This window comes from Dendrobates tinctorius, unplaced genomic scaffold (genome assembly GCF_039654945.1).
Source record: "Dendrobates tinctorius isolate UK_male_01 unplaced genomic scaffold, ASM3965494v1 ptg000292l, whole genome shotgun sequence".
In the NCBI taxonomy this organism is placed as follows: domain Eukaryota; kingdom Metazoa; phylum Chordata; class Amphibia; order Anura; family Dendrobatidae; genus Dendrobates; species Dendrobates tinctorius.
In genome coordinates, this window is record NW_027361959.1 from 3982630 (window position 1) to 4005081 (window position 22452).

Consider the following 22452-nt stretch of genomic DNA (forward strand, 5'->3'; position numbering starts at 1 on the left):
CCTGGCCTTTTCTTAATGATAATAGTGAACAAGTCATAACCCTAACAGGTGAAATTAAGGTATGAAACCTTGGTCAAAGTTATCTGAGCACACAAATCTCCAAGGGTGCACACACTTTTGCATCAGCCAATTTTTCTTTTTACAATTTCTAAAATTAAATAAATGACAATATTTTATTCCTTTTTTGCCTAAAATACAAAGGAAATGTGTTATCTTTAACTTTAGACATTTTAGAAATAATTTAATCTTCTACTTGCTCAACTGTTCACAATAACAGTAATTTTGACCAGGGTACCCAAACTTTTACATGCCACTGTAGTGATAAAATGTTTTTAAAAGCCTTACTTTGTAGAATTGCTTTCAGGTTGAACAGCCTATGAACTAAAAACTCCTTGTACAATCAATAACATGTCCTTTTTAGGTGCCATGTCAGCAAACTAATTTAAGGAAGATAGAATATGAAGAAAAGTAGCATCTTTGTGGGTTAGGTAGCTGCTGTGCCCTCTCCTTTCATCAACCTTGACCTTTCCCACAGCTGAAAATGTGCAACCTATCTAGTGATTTCTAAGTTACCACCTAAGAGTGATTCCAAGCAAAACTGTGCAAAACCATTTCCAATCCAAATCCTCTAGATTAACAAAGATTGCACATACACTCACAACTATGTTGAGAGTAATTTGTAGCCGTAGAACATGTGCTCCATTGTAAACAGCAATTTATTCACTCAGATTGGTTGTACTCTTAGGAGGTGAAGTATTGTGTAAGGCAATTGTCTCCACATTTTACCAGCCCACGCACTCCAGTGGTCTCGACTATCTTTCTCCCAGCTGCAGAAGTCCTCTCTGTCTGATTAACACAGTTCAGGATTTTTTTTCAGAACCTTCAAACACAGATGTCTTCCATGACCCCCCCTACGAACCTATCAATTACAGTAAATGACTGCCCACTCTCCCCAGTCCCACAAGCTCGCTGCCTCGGAGTAATCCTTGACGCTGATCTCTCCTTCAAACCACATATCCAAACCCTTTCCACTTCCTGCCGACTTCAACTCAAAAATATTTCACGCATCCGTTCATTCCTCACCCAAGAATCTGCAAAAACCCTAGTCCATGCCCTCATCATCTCTCGCCTTGACTACTGCAACCTCATGCTCTGTGGCCTCCCCTCAAACACTCTCGCACCCCTCCAATCTATTCTAAACTCTGCTGCCCGACTAATCCACCTGTCCCCCCGCTATTCCCCAGCTTCTCCCCTCTGTCAATCCCTTCACTGGCTCCCAATTGCCCAGAGACTCCATTACAAAACCCTAACCATGACATACAAAGCCATCCACAACTTGTCTCCTCCATACATCTGTGACCTCGTCTCTCGGTACTTTCCTGCACGCAACCTCCGATCCTCACAAGATCTCCTTCTCTACTCCCCTCTTATCTCCTCTTCCCACAATCGCATACAAGATTTCTCTCGCGCATCACCCCTACTCTGGAACTCTCTACCACAACATATCAGACTCTCACCTACCATGGAAACCTTCAAAAAGAGCCTGAAGACCCACCTCTTCCGACAAGCCTATAACCTGCAGTAACCACCGATCGACCAAACCGCTGCACGACCAGCTCTACCCTCGCCTACTGTATTATCACCCATCCCTTGAAGATTGTGAGCCCTCGCGGGCAGGGTCCTCTCTCCTCCTGTACCAGTTATGACTTGTATTGTTTAAGATTATTGTACTTGTTTTTATGTATACCCCTCCTCACATGTAAAGCGCCATGGAATAAATGGCGCTATAACAATAAATAATAATAATAATAATAAATAATAATAATAATGTTATTGACTTTGGCATTAATCTTAAAGGAATGTCCGGCGTTGGGTTAAAAATCTGATGTCACTCTGAGACTGCAGACATGTGAATCCTCACATTGTGTGCTCTGTGTGTTCTGAGTTTTCTCCAGTGCCGGTGATGATAGCAGGTGATCATGTCACTGCAAGTATGTGATTTAACTTATTCTGCCTCACTCAATACATTTTCATTGAGAGAGTCTGTGCCCATTACGCATGTGTCTCAGATATTGCCTATGCAGATCCTGCATTATTTACCTACAGTGGGGCAAAAAAGTATTTAGTCAGTCAGCAATAGTGCAAGTTCCACCACTTAAAAAGATGAGAGGCGTCTGTAATTTACATCATAGGTAGACCTCAACTATGGGAGACAAACTGAGAAAAAAAAATCCAGAAAATCACATTGTCTGTTTTTTTTTCATTTTATTTTGGTGGAAAATAAGTATTTGGTCAGAAACAAGCAATCAAGATTTCTGGCTCTCACAGACCTGTAACTTCTTCTTTAAGAGTCTCCTCTTTCCTCCACTTATTACCTGTAGTAATGGCACCTGTTTAAACTTGTTATCAGTATAAAAAGACACCTGTGCACACCCTCAAACAGTCTGACTCCAAACTCCACTATGGTGAAGACCAAAGAGCTGTCAAAGGACACCAGAAACAAAATTGTAGCCCTGCACCAGGCTGGGAAGACTGAATCTGCAATAGCCAACCAGCTTGGAGTGAAGAAATCAACTGTGGGAGCAATAATTAGAAAATGGAAGACATACAAGACCATTGATAATCTCCCTCGATCTGGTGGTCCACGCAAAATCCCACCCCGTGGGGTCAGAATGATCACAAGAACGGTGAGCAAAAATCCCAGAACCACGCGGGGGGACCTAGTGAATGAACTGCAGAGAGCTGGGACCAATGTAACAAGGCCTACCATAAGTAACACACTACGCCACCATGGACTCAGATCCTGCAGTGCCAGACGTGTCCCACTGCTTAAGCCTGTACATGTCCGGGCCCGTCTGAAGTTTGCTAGAGAGCATTTGGATGATCCAGAGGAGTTTTGGGAGAATGTCCTATGGTCTGATGAAACCAAACTGGAACTGTTTGGTAGAAACACAACTTGTCGTGTTTGGAGGAAAAAGAATACTGAGTTGCATCCATCAAACACCATACCTACTGTAAAGCATGGTGGTGGAAACATCATGCTTTGGGGCTGTTTCTCTGCAAAGGGGCCAGGACGACTGATCCGGGTACATGAAAGAATGAATGGGGCCATGTATCGTGAGATTTTGAGTGCAAACCTCCTTCCATCAGCAAGGGCATTGAAGATGAAACGTGGCTGGGTCTTTCAACATGACAATGATCCAAAGCACACCGCCAGGGCAACGAAGGAGTGGCTTCGTAAGAAGCATTTCAAGGTCCTGGAGTGGCCTAGCCAGTCTCCAGATCTCAACCCTATAGAAAACCTTTGGAGGGAGTTGAAAGTCCGTGTTGCCAAGCGAAAAGCCAAAAACATCACTGCTCTAGAGGAGATCTGCATGGAGGAATGGGCCAACATACCAACAACAGTGTGTGGCAACCTTGTGAAGACTTACAGAAAACGTTTGACCTCTGTCATTGCCAACAAAGGATATATCACAAAGTATTGAGATGAAATTTTGTTTCTGACCAAATACTTATTTTCCACCATAATATGCAAATAAAATGAAAAAAAAACAGACAATGTGATTTTCTGGATTTTTTTTTCTCAGTTTGTCTCCCATAGTTGAGGTCTACCTATGATGTAAATTACAGACGCCTCTCATCTTTTTAAGTGGTGGAACTTGCACTATTGCTGACTGACTAAATACTTTTTTGCCCCACTGTATGTGTAACGATAATTTAAAGTGTCATGTACTTTTTCCTATTATCACACCTTCTGGACCATTTCAGAATCTGCTATTCACATACTGAACTCTGCTATGCCAGTGGTGAGGGTTTGACCCCCCTGTTCTTTTCTCTTTGCCTGTCATGCCTGTAAATTTCTGCTCACTCACAGCCTGACACTGTCCACCCCCCCTCAGCCTGCACACACACTCAGTGTAACCTGAGATACCAGTGAGTGATTTCCCTCCTTCCAGAAGGGAGCCCCTTTGTCTTTCCACCATGTGAGGACTTCTCATAGACAATAATGAGAATCTAATCATTTGGTCATAAAGCGATGTGAGGTTGTGATAGAAAAATAAAAACTACATACCGTGACGTTCTTCGACGGGACTATTTAGCCTGTGTTTTTCAATATTCTAGCTTCAGTGGAATCCGAGAAGTGGATTCCTGCGCAGCCGGGGCAGCCCGATGCTTCGTGTTTGGTTTTGAATAAACGCCAGCAACAAGCTGAATAAGATGATACTATGAGCGTTTCTATACGAGGTCCCCTCTGCGAGATATGATTATTATAGTTTTCTTAGCCAGATTGTAACTTGGAAAGCAGAGAGAGTACTGCCACAAGCCAGCCCCTTTAGTGATGTCACAAGGCCAGGTGTTAGGCGTCGGGTTCCTGCGGCGGTTCAGTGGGAGTCCAGAGCCTCACAATCTGCGGTCTCCCATTGTCTCTTGACCGCAGAAGAGATTGCTCAGCAGTTCTGGCGTGCCAGACGCCGTGCCCAGACCTGCTCTGTGGGTCTGGCTATTGCTGCCACCTTTGGGTCAGCAATGGCAATGCAGGCTGCTCAGCAGCAAATCGCTCCAGAGGCTAAGTCCCTCCGTCGCTCTACTGAGCATGCTCACGAGATGATCTCCCATTGGAGAACGGGAGTCACATGCCCAGGTCCTTCTCGTGAGCTGATTGGTCCATCACAGGGATCTGGAAGCTTCCGGAAGGTCCCGGCTATAAAAGGTTCACATGGCCGCTCGGCAATGTGCTAGTATAGTCTCTAGTTGCTAACTGAATGATGATGGATGCATGAACCTGCGAATGACTCATTAAGATCCCCTCCCTCTGATATTATGAATGTGTACAGGGACTTAGGCTTAGAGTCAGCGCCAGCCAGTGGCAAGCTACAAGCCACAGCAGCATCATCAACAGTGCTAGCGTCCGACAGTGCGCCTGCTTCCGGACATTGTCGATAGGCGTCAGTGTCTGTTGCCGCGCTCCAGTCTGCAGCTCCCCTTGGCGTCCGCAGCAGCGACGCCGCACGCACGGTAGGTCTAGACGGACGCTGACCCTCTGTCTAGGGCCCAGCTCCTGTGACCATATACCATGCGTGCACTTCTCTGAGACCTGTGGCATTAACAGGCTCAGCCTTTTGTGTTTAACACATAGGCGCCTCTGTGAATTAACAGAGATCGCTCAGCGCACCTGGGTGACGTTCAACCCGCGTGCGTTATACCGCCATATTGTTTGTCCACCATTATCTAGCAGCAGTGTTTACACCTTCTGCACGGTGGACCCCGGGTGGTGAACACACTTTATGTTATTTTATATTTAGTGCGTTCCGCCATCCCTAACACCCAGGAGTATAAGTCACTTTCACTCAGGACAGCCCTCATTCTAGCCTGTGAAACTGCTGCATCCAGACCCCTCTGCATTGTGACGTCTGGCTCCTCCCACCAGCATGGTTTTGCCTGAAATAATCTAAGTAACATGTGAGTGCCTCTTTACTTCTGTTAACCATTTTTTTATTTGTAATTGCTGTGTACATAATTTAATTGTTTCATATTGTAAAATCTTTTTATATCTTCTGTTAACACTGCCTATCTTTTGGAAGTAAAATATAAAATTATTAGTTCCGTCTCCATGCTTTGTACCGAACTTTTACGTGCCTGAAGTAATTATGCTGCTAATTTGGGATGGCTTCGTACCCCTTTATTAATTTTAAATATTAATAGAGAAATCGGAAGTGGTGGCAGCGAAGTGTGCTCTGGGCTAGGTGGGCTAGCTGGCAGTGACGGAAGGGGTTTTATAAGGTGATTGTTTGGCTGCGTCCAGAGCCTTTATAATTCCCTCGCTATAGTGGGCCTAATAGCCAGTACACAACAAGTAGCCCGTCCGGCGACTAATTATCCTAGGTGCAGTTCCCTGACTAACCTGAGGGTAAAGGGGGCGCCGGAGAGCTGCAAGTTCCAAAGCTGAACTGGAAAGTGGGATATACATAAATCCCGGCAGTTTGTAACACTTTGTGGCAGCACTGGGATAACTAAAATAAGCCCCCCTGCGGTAAATTGATAGGTCAAGACTAGCTTGCTGTTTTTCATCACATTGTGGCAGTGGTGGGATAACTAAGATAAGCCCTCTGCCCATGTGAAAGCCGTGTGCTGGCCAAAGGTCACCCCCCTATCCGTGACAATATGATTGGTTAATTCCTTTTTCTTGGGGATTGTTAATATGCCAGATGTTAATCTGTGTGGCTGTGCCAGTCCACCTTTCTACATATGCATTGTGATGAAGTCACTGGTAAAGTGCTGAAGGTGAGATATGTTTCACTACGCCTAATGGCTTCAGTAATATAAAATCTAGAGTTTTATTTCCTCCAGCACAGTAAATGCTGCAAGAGTTAAGTTAAGCTTTGGGCTGGTTTTTAAGTGGACATTTATACAGTGGGTGGGAGAATATTCACCACATCTCCACCTGCAGAGCCCTGACAGCACCTGCGTGATGATGCGATCATGTGATCAGTCACATCATGAAGTCACAAGGTCTGGTCTTAAATGGCTGAACTCCAGGAGCATTCAGGGTTGGTGAGTGCCTGGAGAGGAAGACTCCAGGACAGTGTTTGGGTACTTGATGCCTGTTAAAGGACATTGCTGACTCTGAGTGGGCTTACCCACACTGATGCAAGGACTGAACGTAGTGCTACCATTTTGTTTGCTGTTTTTGCCCAAAGGGCCGTGTTTATTTTATGCTTAAACCTTGGTTTGTGCTGTATCCAATAAACCAAGTGCATCCTTAAAGCCACAGTGTTCACGTGAGTACCTCCGTGTGCAATCTAGTAAGCCGATTTACAACAGGTGGTGTTAGAAGTGTGGGCAGCATTTCCAGTGAACACATGGGATGGCCACAAGCCTGCGTACAACATCAGGCAAAACGGAGGACCGGCTAAAAGATCTGCTACAAGCACAGCAGCAACAGCAATTACAGCACCAACAACAATTATAGCAGCAACAGATGGTGCAACAAGAGACAACTAAGCTGCTTAGACAGCAGATGCAGCAGCTGCACCAGCAGCACCAGAAGCAGATTGACTTGCTGGCAGAGGTGTTTCATGGAAGGTTGGCAGCCCTACCCCCAAGTCCACGTGATGACACATATGTCCGGAAGACGGTAAAACAAGCGATGCAAAAAATGACCCCAGGTGATGATGTAGAGGCACTGTTGACTGTGTTTGAGCGTGTGGTGGAGTGTGAGAAGCTACCACCAGAGCAATAGGCAGGTACATGCCCCGTATTTGACTGATGAGCCCCAGAGTGGAATATGCCAAGATAAAAACTGAAAATTTGGCACGCACACGAGTGACTATGTCAGTGAGAGCACAAAGGGTTCACCACTTGGCATATTATGGGGACAAATCGCTTCAATCCCAAATGTTTAATCTGCTGCATCTTGTGCAAAAGTGGTTACAGCCGGAAACCTCCACTCCAGCCCAGATGGTCGAGCGGGTTGTCATGGACAGATTCATGCACTCCCTTCCTAGGCTGCTGCAGACCTGGGTTGCCCAGGGAGATCCCAGAAATGCAGACAAACTGGTGGGCCTAGTGGAACAGTTCCAGCTAGTCCTGAGGTCCCTAAGGAAACCAGGAGGTGGTGCATCCCCATACTTGGGTACCCAGCAGGAACCTGAGCCCCAAAAGAAGGGTAGTAGAGCCATCACTGGAGGGAGTCCTAGATCCCAAGGGGTCACTGAGGAGTTGTCAAAAGCCACAGGGAGATATTTGCTTTGCTGGAGATGTCACAGTCCAGGACATATAGCCGCCCGTTGTCCATTGTCTCCCCAAAGAGATGGACCGCAGCCTAGAGAGTACCTGCTCCTACTATGCATATCCTACCTTCAATGTAAACAGTCATGTCCTGTGACCATAAATGGAGTTCTGGTGTCATGACTGTTAGGGCCCCGTCACACATAGCGATCTTGCTAGCGAGATCGCTGCTGAGTCACAAGTTTTGTGACGTAACAGCGATCACACCAGCGAGATCGCTGTGTGTGACAGCGATCAGCGACCGGCTCCCCTGCTGGTATCGCTGATCGCTGTAGGAAAGCCCTGGACATTTTTTTGGTTGCTGGTCTCCCGCTGACCAGCACGCATCGCTCCATGTGACAGGCGGGAGACCAGTGATCAGCTGGTAACTAAGGTAAATACAGGGTTTCTAGGCACTGCGCTGTGCTTAGAAACCCTCTGTGTACATTAGTTACCAGCCCGCTGATGCAGGGAGCACGTCCCTTAGAAACCCGATGTGTACCTTAGTTACCAGCTCCCTGCATCTGCGCGCTGGTAACTAAAGTACACAGTGACGCCGCGCCCTCAGTGTCACTGGTCCTGATCGCTGGTGAAGCTGTCTGTTTGACAGCTCAACAGCGATCATGTAGCGACTCACCAGCGATCTTGACACGTTGATATCGTTGTCGGGATCGCTGGTGAGTCGCTATGTGTGACGGGGCCCTTAGACTCAGGGAGCTTGGTGACCATGATAAGGGCCACATTCCCCCACTACTTGGTCCCAGGAAAAAACGTGGGAATCCACTTTATTCACGAGCACACCAAGGACTATCTCATTGACAGAGTGACTAAAAAAAACAATCTGTGGGGATGAGGTCAGGCTGGTTAAGGATTTGGTGTACCCGGTGATAATATGTTGTGACTTTATCCTGTTCTGTGACTTGTGGGGGAAGTCAGGGATACCAAGTGTCCCAGACAGAAGCCAGCTCAAGCCTATGGAAACCCATTGCAGTTGGAGGTGGATAGTTGTTCCCCTTGTGTGTCCTGGCTGGTGACGAGGACAAGATGGTGACCAGTGAGGTCAAGATTCCTGAACTGGAGGTTTCTGGTGGTAATTTTGGGACTGCTCAAATGCAGGATCTTACCCTAAAAGGGGTATTGGAAAATGTGACCATGATAAATGGGGTTGCCCAAGAGCTGGGGACTGACACCAGATTTCCACATTTTGCATTAAATGGAGAGCTGCTGTATTTGGTCCCTAAGCTGAAAGAGAAAGTGGTAGAGCAGTTGTTAGTACCAGGTCTCTATAGGTGTAGGGTATTAGACCTGGCACATTCCCATATCTTGGGTGGACAACTGGGAATATACAAAACACAAGAGCGTGTCCTTAGGAGGTTCTACTGGCCTGGGTGTCACAGAGAGATTGTTAATTACTGCCGGTCCTTCCTACGTGTCAGCTTACAACTCCTGTGTCAAATTTCCGAAGTCCTCTAGTGCCGTTGCCTATTATAAAGGTCCCATTTGACAGAATTGCCATGGACCTTATCGGGCTCCAGGTTAAGTCTGCTCGTGAGGAACCAATACATTCTAGTGGTGATGGACTATGCAACACGGTACCCGGAGGCGGTACCTCTTAGAAACTCCTCCGCCAAGAGCATAGCCCAAGAGTTCACATTTTTTCTTGGACGGGCCAGCCGAAGGCGATCCTGATGGACCAAGGCACACCGTTTATGTACAAAGTGATGAGGGAGTTGTGTAAGGCTCTCCAGGTTACACAACTCCTCATGTCTGTGTACCATCCACAGACAGACAGCCTGGTAAAGATATTCAACAAGACGTTGAAGTTTATGCTTGAGAAGGTCATGGAGAGGGATGGCTGAGAATGGGGTTGCCTACTGCCCTATCGGTTGTTCTCTATCAGGGAAGTTCCTCAGTCCTCTATGGGATTGGTATGGATGACCACCCCCGGAGACTTCTGGATGTTGCAAACGAGACCTGGGAAGCAGAAGTTGCACCCCACTGGAGCATTATCAAGCATGTGGCCCAAATGCAGGACCAGATTGAAAAGTTGTTGCCGATTGTGAAGGAGAGCCTCCTTCAAACACAAGAAGCCCGGGAGAGGGTCTACAACCGAGCCGCGCTGAGACAGTTTTACCCTGGAGACCTAGTGTTGGTGTTGATTACCATCATGTAAATTCCTGGCCAAGTGGCAAGGGCCATACAAGGTGGAAAAAAATAGAGAGAGTGGACAAAGAGTGCTTGGCCATCAAATGAGCGATTTACACCCTGAGGTACTACCTACTAGACCGTAAATTCAGGCTAGTATCAGATCATGCGCCCCTGAGATGATGGAGTCACATGGCATGGGCTTAAATGGCTGAACTCCAGGGGCAGTCTGGTTGGTGAGTGCCTGGAGAAGAAGGCTCCAGGGCAGTGTTTGGGCACATGGTGCCTGTTAAAGGACACTGCTGACTCTGAGTGGGCTAACCCCCACTGATGCAAGGACTGCACGTAGTGCTACCGTTTTGTTTTGCTGCTTTTGTCCAGAGGCCATGTTTATTTTATGCTTAAACCATGGTTTATGCTGTATCAAATAAACCAAGTGCATCCTTAAAGCCGCAGTGTTCCCATGACTACCTCCATATGCAGCTGAGTGAGCTGATCTACCACAACATATATATATGTATATACATACAGTATATACAGTGACTTACGAAAGTATTCACCCCTTTCGCTTTTTACCTATTTTGCTACATTACAACCTGTGCTTAAATACTTTTGTAATCCAACTTGTGTGTGATGCATCAGCACCTAAGAATCTATGGTAGTGAAGTGAGAAAAATACAGGCATGAACAAAATGTATGGGATCAAATAACTAAAATTGCGATGTAGCCCTTAAAAATTTCTGGTGCAAGAAATTACCGTCATAAGTCACATGCTTAGTGAAAGAACGTCCACCTGTGTGTAATCTAAGTGTCACATGGTCTGTCATTACATATACACCTTTTCTGAAAGGCCACAGAGACTGCAACACCATTAAGCAAAAGGCACCACTAACCAAACAGCACCATGAAGACCAAGGAGATCTCCAGACAAGTCAGGGACAAAGTTGTTGAGAAGTACAAGTCAGGGTTGGGTTATAAAAAAAATATTGCATTCTCTGATGATTCTCCGGACCACCATCATATCCAATTTCATCAAATGGAAAGAATATCGTACCATAATAAATTTAACAAGAGAGGGCTGCCCACTAAAACTCTGAACCCAGGCAAGGAGGGCATTAATCAGAGAAGTAGCACAGAGACCAAATGTAACACTGAAGGAACAGCAAAAACACTAGTGCATGCTCTTATCATCTCCGACCTCGACTACTGCAACCTCCTACTCTCTGGCCTCCCCTCTAGCATTCTGGCTCCGCTCCAGTCCATCCTACACTCTGCTGCCCGACTAATCCACCTGTCTCCCCGCTATTCCCCAGCCTCTCCCCTATGGCAGGCCCTTCACTGGCTTCCTATCGCCCAGAGGCTCCAATTCAAAACCCTAACCATGACATACAAATCCATCCACAACCTGTCTCCTGCATGCATCTGTGACATGGTCTCTAGGTACCTACCCGCACGCAACCTTCGATCATCTCAAGATCTCCTTCTTTACTCCCCCCTTATCTCTTCTTCCCACAACCGCATACAAGACTTCTCCCGTGCTTCCCCCATACTCTGGAACTCCCTGCCGCAACACATCAGACTCTCACCATCAACGGAAACCTCCAAGAAGAACCTGAAGACCCACCTGTTCCGAAAAGCCTACAGCCTGCAATGATCCTCGGTCTACTGAACCACAGCATGACCTGCTCTACCCTCTCCTACTGTATCCTCACCCATCCCTGTAGACTGTGAGCCCTCGTGGGCAGGGTCCCCTCTCCTTATGTACTTGTCGTGTCCCTTGTCTTACACATGTTTACTATACTTGTCTATATTTCCCCTTTTCACATGTAAAGCGCCATGGAATAAATGGTGCTATATAAATGCATAATAATAATAATAATAATAATAATAATAATAATAATAAACTGCAAAGTTTCCAAGTGGAGACTGGAGTATCTGTCCGTACAACCACAATAAGCCATACACTCCATAGAGGTGGCCTTTATGGAAGAGTACGCAGAAAAAGCCTATACTTGCAACACTCCATAGAGGTGGCCTTTATGGAAGAGTATGCAGAAAAAGCCTATACTTGCATACAAAAACTGTAAAGCTCATTATGAGTTTGCCAAAAAACATGTGCGAGACTCCCCAAATGTATGGAGGAAGGTGCTGTTGTCAGATGAGATCAAACTGAACTTTTTGGCCACCAAGGTAAACGCTCTTTCTTGCGCTAAATGAACACAGCTCATCTCCTCAAGAACACCATCCCCACAGTGAAATGAGGTGGTAGCAGCATCATGCTGTGGGGGATGTTTTTCTCAGCAATGACAGCGAAAATGGTCCAAATCGAGGTGACGATGGATGGTGCGAAATACAGGGATATTCTTGAGCAAAATCTGTTTGTCTGTCAGTCATTTGAGACTAGGATGGAGATTTACCTTCCAACAAGACAATGACCCAAGCATACTGCCAAAGCAACACTCAAATGGTTTAAGGGGAAAGGTGTAAATGTTTATATTGACCAAGTCAAAGCCCAGACCTTAATACAATTGAGAATCTGTGATCAGACTTGAAGATTGCTGTTCATCAGAGGAAACCATTTAACTTAAAGGAGATGGAGCAGTTTTGCCTTGAGGAATGGTCAAAAATCCCAGTGGCAAGATGTGGAAAGTTCATAGAGACTGATCAAAAGCGACTTGCAGCTGTAGTTGCTCCAAAAGGTGGCTCTACAAAGTACTGACTTCAGCTGGTGAATAGTTATGCACGCTGATCTTTTCATTTATTTTGTCATATTTGTTGTTTGTTTCACTAAAAAAAGAAAAACAAATGTTCACAATTGTAGGAATGTATTTTACATGAACTTATGCAAATTCTAAAAAAATATGAATTTGCAGGTGGTGAGGCGCAAAACATGAAAAATGCCAAGGGGATGAATACTTTCGCACATAAGCCACAGTTTCTGTGTGTATATATAGCCATGGTCAAAAGTGTTGGCACTCTTGCAATTGTCCCAGATGAAGAAGTATTTCTCCCAGAAAATTATTGCAATTACACAATTTTTTGTTATACACATGTTTATTTCTTTTGTATGTATTGGAACAACACAAAAAAAACCAGAGGAAAAAAAGGTAAATTGTCCATGATTTCACACAAAACCCCCAGAATTGGCCGAACAAAGTTGTTGGCACTTTTTTAAAATTGTGGGTAAACAACTTTGTTTCAAGTATGTGATACTCGTTCAAGCTCTCCTGTGGCAAGTAACAGGTATGGGCAATATGAAAATCCCACCTGAAACCACATAAAGGTGAGAGAAGTTGACTCATTCTGTGCATTGTGTGTCTGTGTGTGCCACACTAAGCATGGAGAACACAAAGAGAAAAGAACAGTCTGAGGACTTGAGAAATTGTTGAACAATACCAATAATATCAAGGGTACAAGTCCAAATCCAGAGATCTTGATTTTCCTTTGTCCATGGTACGCAACATATTTATTTAAGTTTATAACCTATGGCCCTATAGCTAATTTCCCTGGACGTGGATGGCAGAGAAAAATTGATTTGAAGGTTGCAACGCAGGTTAGTCCGGATGGTGGACAAGCAGCCCCAATCAAGTTCCAAAGAAATTCAAGCTGTTCTGCAGGCTCAAGGCTCATCAGTGTCAACGCAAACTATTTGTTGACATTTGAAAGAAGTGAACCACTATGGTAGGAAACCCAGGAGGATCCCACTGCTGACACAGAAACATAAAAAAGATAGACTGCAGTTGTTAGGCATCAGGTTTGTCCCTCTGCACAGGAGGAATCCTGAGCCTTGCCTTCTGCGGGCTCCCATTCAGTCCCGGCTGCAGAGGAGCCTGCTCAGCAAAGACGTTGTTCCCTGTGCCTTGCTCAGGCTAGTGCTGTTGGGTTGGTGGCTGCAGCCATCCCTGGTTCAGCTATAGCAGCCTGCACTAGCCAGCAGCGAGCAGCTCCTGGGACTAAGTCCCTTTTTCGCTCCACTGAGCATGCCCGTGGCTCAACCTCCCATTGGAGTTTGGGGGTCACATACTCAGGTCCCGTGCCTGTTCCGATTACACCACAGGGAAGGTCCCGGAAGGTCGCCACTATAAAAGACTCGCATTGCCGCTCGGCCATGCGCTAATATAGACTTATATTGTCAGTGGTATGTGTGATGATGGATGTATGTGACTGGTGACTGACTCCTTATGACTCCCTCCCTCTGGTTGTGCTTGTTAAAGGGTTTAGGGTATAGAGTCAGCGTCTATTAGTGGCATTGTCTAGCGCCACTGTGCTATCCAGTCACAGCACCTCGCTCAGCGCCATTTTGCATCATTTAGTCCTAGGCACAGTAGTACCACATTTAGAAGCTGCATCCGCCAGTGCGGCGCCGTGCGCAAGTCTAGTGCTTTCCTCCCTAGTCTGGGTGGCGTTCATCAGAGCGGTGCAGTGGGCACTCGGTGCACTATATATCTGATGCCCTCTTGCTGGCACTGCAGCCGCGGTGCTGAGCGCTAGCGGTCTAGAGGGACTCTTTTCTCTGTCTCTGGGACAGAGTCCTGTGACCTTGTACTAGCGTTCACCCTGCTGAGCCCTGTGAGCTTAACAGGCTCCAGCATTTGTTTCAGCGGCTCTGTGCAGCAGAGTTCGCTTTTGTACACATCAGGTCAGTGGTTATCCCGCCAGTGTTCAGTCAGTACACAGTGTCCGCCATTACCGAGCAGCAATTTACCATCTCTGCACGGTGGACTCCGGGTTGCGATCGCACTTTCTCATATTTTATATTTAGTGCGATCCACGAACCCTAATATTATATTAGCGCCAGAGTCTGGCTCTAATGGCGGACGAGCAGTGACTCCATGCGTACATCCGGCAGCTGGAGGGCAGGTTGGAGGCTCTTGAGCATCCAGCCTCAGCTGCGGATGTTACCGCGGTAGCGCTCCAGGCAGCCACAGAGGCTGTCTCCCGTGTGACCACTGCTATCCCTGCCCCGACTTTGTCCCATCTTCCACTGCCCGAGAAGTTCTCGGGTGATAGTGCTGCCTGCAGGGGTTTCGTGAGCCAGTGTGTTATTCAGCTGGTACTGCTGGCTGCACGATTCCCCTCCGAACGGGCTAAGGTGGAATTTATCATTTCCCTCTTGTCGGGCAGGGCTTTGGAGTGGGCCACACCTCTGTGGGAGCATGGTGATCATGTGGTGCACAGTGCCTCCCAGTTTTTGGCCACTCTGAAGCAGGTCTTCTTGGGACTGCGACTCACCCATGACACCGCATGCCAGCTGCTGGCATTGTCACAGGGCTCGTCTTTGGTCAGCCATTCCGCCATCCAGTTCCGGACCCTGGTCTCAGAGTTGGAGTGGCCAGATAAGGTCCTCATTCCGGTCTTCTGGAGAGGCTTGGCTGAACATGTGAAGGACGTTCTGTCCACCAGGGAGGTTCCTGCCACACTGGAGGAACTTATCATCGTCTCCACCCGTATAGACCTTCGCTTTACCGAGCGAAGGTATGAGCGGTCCCAGTGTAGGCAGAGTCATAGGTTGGCACCTAGTTTCGCTAAACCTCTGGAATCTCCCGATTGGGCGTCCAAGTCTCAGGGGGCCATGGGGTTTTCTCGTGCACGATCCCGATCCCGGTCTGCTCGAGCACCTGTTTTCTGCCATGCTTGCCGGCAGTCTGATCACCTTGCCAACACGTGCCCACAGCGGTTGGGAAAACTCTCACCCCTAGTGGTCATAGGAGGGGGCTCACTAGAATCAGCGGTGTTTACCTCCAAGCTGACCTTTAAGGGAACACTTGAGGTTGGTTCATCCACTCTGGCAGTGGAGGTTTGCATGGACTCGAGAGCGGAGGGCAAATTCATGTCTTCTGCCTTCGCTCAACGGCACGCAATACCCCTGGTTATGGTGGCCAAGCCAGTCATCATTAGGGTGGTGAACGTTGCAATTCTACCCTCACAAATTACCCACCAGACCATCCCGCTGATGCTCTCGGTGTCTCCGTCCCATCAGGAGACGATATCCCTCCTCGTCATGCCCGAGGGTATCAATCAGGTCCTTTTAGGGGTTCCCTGGTTACGGTTCCACTCTCCCCATATAGAGTGGTCCTCGGGGAGGATTCTTGGTTGGGGTAAAGCCTGTGAGGGTGAATGCCAGAGGGAGTGCGTTCAGGTTGCTTCCACCGAAGTCCCCGCAGATCATTCCTCTCTGCCCACACACTATCAACAGTATGCAGACGTGCTCTCCAAGCGGGCGGCGGAGACTATTCCGCCCCATCGCCCCTACGACTGTCCTATTGACCTCTTGCCTGGTGCTGAGCCTCCTCGGGTTCGAGCCTACCCCCCTTCTCTCCCGGAGACACAGGCCATGTCTCAGTATATCAGGGAGAATCTGGCAAGGGGATTTATTAGGAAGTCGGTGTCACCAGCATGGGCTGGATTCTTCTTCATCCAGAAGAAGAACGGAGAACTACGTCCTTGCATCGATTACAGGGGTCTTATCGCCATCACCATTAAGAATAAGTATCCTCTGCCCCTCATATCAGAGCTGTTTGATAGGCTACGGGGAGCGAGAGTGTTTACCAAACTTGATCTGTGGGGGGCTTAGGCTGGTTTCACACTTGCGTTTTTTTGCGCTGTTTTTTCGCGCAAAAAAAACGCATGTGGTTTTTTCTTATTCTTAACATGGATGCGCATACACATGCGTTTGTACACGTTTGTATGCGCATGCATTTTTTGTAGTGTGCGCTCAGGTGCATAAAATGGACTCTGTTGCATTTTTTGAGCGTCCGACTTGCCCCAAAAAAACGCATGCGCACGCAATGCGTTTTTTTTTACCCAACCACCCATTATAGTCTATGGGTGCGCTGACATTCACATGCGCACGTCAGCGCAAAAAAAACATGCTTTTTTTTAAAAAAAAAAATGCGTGCAAAAACGCACAAAAACGCATGATGCGTCTTTTATGTGCGTTTGCACTGCGCACGGTGTGCAGCACAAAAAAACACAAGTGTGAAAGTAGCCTAACAACCTGATTCGCATCCATGAGGGGGACAAATGGAAGATGGTATTTAACACCAGGGATGGATGGACACTATGAATACCTGGTGATGCTCTTCAGGCTCTGTAATGCTCCGGCCGTCTTCCAAGACTTTGTGAACGATATCCTCTGGGATATGCTTACCACCTCGGTAGTAGTCTATCTGGATGATATTCTCATCTACTCTCCAGATATTGACTCCCACCGGAGAGATGTTTGCAAAGTTTTCGACCTCCTGCGGGCAGACTCCCTCTATGCCAAGTTGGAGAAGTGTGTGTTTGAGCAGGAGTCCTTGCCTTTCCTCGACTATATCATCTCCGCCCAGGGATAGGCCATGGATCCTGCCAAGCTACAGGCGGTGATGGATTGGCAGGAACCCCATTCTCTCAAAGCGGTGCAGCGCTTTATGGGGTTCATAAATTACTATCACCAATTAATCCCCCACTTCTCGACTTTGGTAGCCCCCTTGGTGGCCCTCACCAAGAAGGGAGCAAATCCCAAGTTGTGGTCTGGATCTGTCTCCAAGGCCTTCTCCTCCATTAAAGTGCCATTTCGCTAGCGCTCCCATTCTACATCGCCCCGATGTAGATAAACCCTTTGTTTTAGAGGTGGATGCGTCTTCCGTCGGTACTGGAGTGGTCCTTTACCAGAAGGACATGCAAGGTCAGAAGCAGCCATGCTTCTTTTTCTCCAAGACCTTCACACCGGCAGAGAGGAATTATTCCATCGGGGACAGGGAGTTGCTAGCGATGAAGTTGGCCTTTTCAGAATAGAGACACCTCCTGGAGGGGGCTCACCACCCTTTCCAGGTGTTCACCAACCACAAGAACTTGATGTATTTGCAGAAAGCCCAGCGGCTGAACTCTCGCCAGGCCAGATGGTCCCTTTTCATCTCCCGGTTCCACTTTACCCTACATTTTCTCTCTGGGGAGAAGAACGTCCGTGCCAATGCCCTTTCTCGCTCTGTGGTGTCATCGGAGGAAGAGCCTTGGCTGATTATCCCATCCGAGAGCCTGGGGACCGTGGCTCTGGTCGCCCTTGAGTCAGTACATCCGGGCAAGACTTTTGTCCCTGCCTGTCTGTGACCGGAGGTCCTCTCTTGGGCTCACTCGCCCAGGGTGGGTGGATATTTTGGGACAAAACGGACCTCTGAGCTTCTGGTGAGGACGTACTGGTGGCCGTGACGTCAGGGACTATATTCGGGTGTGTGTCTCCTGCGCCCAAAATATGTCTCCTCGGCAGCGGCCCGCTGGGCTACTTTACCCCCTGCCGATAGCGGACAGGCCCTGGGAGATGGTCACTATTGACTTTGTGGTGGGACTGCTCAAGTCCAGTGGCAGCACAGTCATTTGGGTTGTCAACGACCATTTCACTAAGATGGTGCACCTGGTGGCTCTTTCCCGGCTGCCTTCTGCATGGGGCCTGGCAGCGTTGTTCATTAAGCATGTCTTCCGCCTACATGGCATGCCGGACAAGATTGTCAGCGACCGGGGTCCCCAGTTCACGTCTCGGTTTTGGAGAAAGCTGTCACCTGCTCAGTTTTGAGCTGAATCTCTCTACGGCCTATCACCCTGAGACGAACAGGTTGGTAGAGAGGGCCAACCAGACCCTGGTCACATATCTATGACATTTTGTCTCAGCCAGGCAGGATGACTGGGCATCGTTGCTGCTGTGGGCGGAGTTTGCTTTGAGCCACGTTGTGGCTGATTCCACCGGTCAGACCCCATTCCTCCTTAATTACGGCCAGCATCCGCACGTTCCAGAGCCCATGCCCGTGTCGTCCACCGACTCTAGGGTGGCAGACTGGGCGGTGGTGGCACGTGACATTTGGGACCGCACTCAGGATGCCATCTGGGCCTCCAAGGAGAGAATGAGGTCCTCCGCTGACACACACCGGCACCCCGCTCCGACCTTTTCTCCTGGCGACTTGGTGTGGCTCTCCGCTTGTAATGTAAGGGCTTGTGCATGCCCTCATCATCTCCCGCCTCGACTACTGCAACATCCTTTTCTGTGGCCTCCCTGCTAACACTCTCGCACCTCTCCAGTCCATCCTTAACTCTGCTGCCTGACTAATTTATCTCTCTCCTTGCTGCTCCTCCGCAAATTTCTTCACTGGCTCCCATTCCCTCAGCATATCCAGTTCAAATTAATAATACTGACCTACAAAACCATCCATAACCTGTCTCCTCCATATATCTCTGGACAAATCTCCCGATATCTTCCCTCACATAATCTCCGGTCCTCCCAAGACGTCCTTCTCTCCTCCATAATTTTTCGCTCCTCACCTAATTGCCTCCAAGACTTCTTCCGAATATACCCCATCCTCTGGAATTCTGTGCCCCACCAAGTCCAACTATCAATCACATTCGGATCCTTCAGACAGACTCTGAAAACCCACCTCTTCAAGAAAGCCTACAGCCTGCAATGACCCCGCTGCCTCCTCACCACTACTGGAGCAACCGCCTCGCCAACACTGGAGCTGCCGCAACCCCCCAACCTACTGTCTCCTTCCCCACCATCTTGTAGAATGTAAGCAGGGTCCTCTCCCCTCTGTATCAGTCTGTTATTGTAAGTTTGTTTACTGTAAGTGATACCGATAATTTGTATGTAACCCCTTCTCATGTACAGTATCATGGAATCAATGGTGCTATATAAATAAATAATAAGAATAAGAATAATGTATTCCTTATGTCCAAGTGAAAATGATCAAATACGTGACTACGTTACCACCTTGGGATGATAACAAACCTCTCTGTTTATAATAACTAAAACATGTCTTTTCATCAACTTACCAATGAGTTGTCAGAGAACACGTCAGGATTGTTCTCATAGATGAATTTTTCCACTCTCTTTTGACGCAGTTTAAACATCTTGGAGCCTTTATTGCTTAATAAAGATAGCTCCTCCAGCATGATATCCCTGGGAACGCTGATCTTCTTCCCTAAATTTAGCCTGGAGACCTCCTGCTCCCCTTCTCCTGTTGCTAAAGGGATAACAGTAATATGTTAAACAGTTTTGACATCTTAGAAGATAAAGTTTTTATAAAGTTTTCATTCAATGAATGGACTTAGCGCCCATGTAGGGTTGAGTTGTGTCCTGGGCAGTGACTTCTATTAATGTCATTGTCTTCGGATGTACCATAAATGCTCGAATAGTAGATCATACAGTGATGTAAATAATAGCACCCACTCAAAAACCTAGGGAATTCTGTGTAGCATCACAGAGAGTGCAAGCTACTTGTGTCCTCCAGAGACTATTATGATCAATACACCCTCTGTTCAAGAGTGACAGGTGAAGAGTTGAGTGCAACTGCTCCAATCATGGTCCTGCCCTAAATTAACTATTAATAGTGGATTTAATTAGTTTAGGAAACACACTACTATAGGATCTCCTCAGCAGGTCTACAGGCAAAGATATTCAGATGGACAGACAGATATAGGCTTTGTAGATTATCATAATGTCTTGGATACAATTATAGTGGTATCACGCAGAAACCTATTTTTCTGTCCATCTGCATTAAATGTAGATGTCCAAAATTAGGCATCACTCACTGTTAGAAGTTCCCAAACAAAGTCCATCATGGGTGAAAGCTGAACACGTATTACAGTTATGCTTTATCCTAGAAAGTCACGTCTGCAGAATTCTGTATGAGAAGCAGCTATCTACCAGACATCAAGCTATACATACAGAGAGAGTTGTCACAAATGAATTTGTTTGTCCCATTACATCCGTCATGGCAGTGGTCTGCTGCCCCTGGAAGGGAGAGGGGGTGCTGCCTTCTACTTGATTATGTGGCACTTATTAAATCCTATTAAGCATCTTTGCAAAGAGCTGAAATATGCCATCTTGAAAAGGCAACCTTCAAACAGGAGACAACTGGAGCAGTTTGCTCTTGAGGAGTGGGCCAAAATCCTTGTTGAGAGGTGCAGAGGTCTCATTGACAGTTACAGGAATTATTTGATTGCAGTGATTGCCTCAAAAGGTTGTGCAACAAAATATTAAGGGTACCATCATTTCTGTCCAGGCCTATTTCATGGGTTTTATTTTTTTTAAAATTCTGTGGAAGCATGGTTGAAAAGCAATGCATGACTTTCATTTGTTCATTTTTCATAGATTTTTTAAATTTAGTATTACTTTTGTCAGATTCAAGTAATTCTGTCACCATTGTGGGTTTTTCTGTCATTAAATGAGGGGTACCAACAATTTTGACCACGTGTGTAGGCGTAGCTATGATTGTAAAATCAGTAGTTTGTCATTTAAAAAAAAATATGATTTTACATTGCTTTAGCAATATTTTCCAAAAGGCTGAATATACAGTAAACCCTCTGCTTCATACTAACTAGTGAGAAATTATAATACACAAAGGAATCACTTAAAGTCCTAATATATCTTAAGGTACTTTACACACTGCTTAAAGGCTTCTGAATCCACTGATTTGGGCAGGTCTAGCTGACCATTTAATGAGTATTTGTGCTTCCCAGCACTCTCCAGAAGATGGTGACTGAATAGGGGATCTGAAAGTTTCACTTTAAACCAGGGTCGGGACAAAGCATTTTAGTGCCCTAGGCAGATGAAGCCAATGGCGCCCCTCCACCCCACCCCACCCCATAGCAAAGGAATGGCTCAGAGACTAAAATAACAACCAGTAATGCACATCATCCCTTACCCTCCGATGGGTTAGGTAGCAAACTGAAAACTGACCACTTCCACTAGAATTGTTACCTTTTTCACAAAAAAAGTTAAAAAAGTGGTACATTTTAGGGATGTGATTTAACAGGGGGTGCAATTTCAAAGTTAGAAAAAAAATCAATCATTTTTTCTGACCATTTACACAAAACGGGGGGAAAAATATTGATCCCTGATATCTTATATTTTAAATGTAGAAACTAAGGATAGTTATGGAAACTAATAAAGCGTATCGATATAATCTATAATCGGGGCTGTTCGGTTTTATTTAAGGTGCCTAGCATTTGGCAAATACTTTAATAGAAAATAAACAGACTCCCTTTATAAATAAAGTGATATGTCTGATGGTTTTTGCGTCCGTCATGTGACAAATACAGCTTGCCCAAAACCGATGGTGGTTCTGGAGATGTATACCGATTCTGGTGACATATTCATGTAGAGATGGTTGTAAAGGGGCTTTATTCATGCACTGATGATAATTCTGGTGATATGTTCATCACCATAACCATAATCAGTACATAAATATGAAGCCAAAATCATAAAGAGTGCATAATTAGAACACCAGAGCCATCAATAGTACATGAATATGGCACCAGAAACAGCATCAGTAAATAGATATATCTCTAGAGCCACCATCAGTACATGAATGTCACAAGGCCCACCATCAATACATCACCAGAGCCACCATTAGTAAATGAATGCATCCTTAGTACCACCATCAGTACATAAATACATGAACACACTCCATCAGTACTACATCATGAATACGTTACCAGAACCACCATAAGTACATGAATACATAGCCAGAACCATGAGTACTTGAATATAAGAACCAAGCTTAGTGCAAC

At 46.5% G+C, this 22452-nt stretch overlaps 1 protein-coding gene across 2 annotated transcripts in view; it reads right to left on the reverse strand.

Annotated features, from left to right (window-relative positions):
• MYOZ1 (myozenin 1) overlaps positions 1–22452 on the reverse strand; it is a 69737-nt gene that overhangs the window by 13508 nt on the left and 33777 nt on the right. For both annotated transcript variants that reach the window (XM_073560039.1, XM_073560040.1), the window contains exon 3: positions 19711–19901. In XM_073560039.1, the coding sequence (XP_073416140.1) occupies positions 19711–19901 (191 nt within the window). The remainder of the gene's footprint in view (positions 1–19710; positions 19902–22452) is intronic.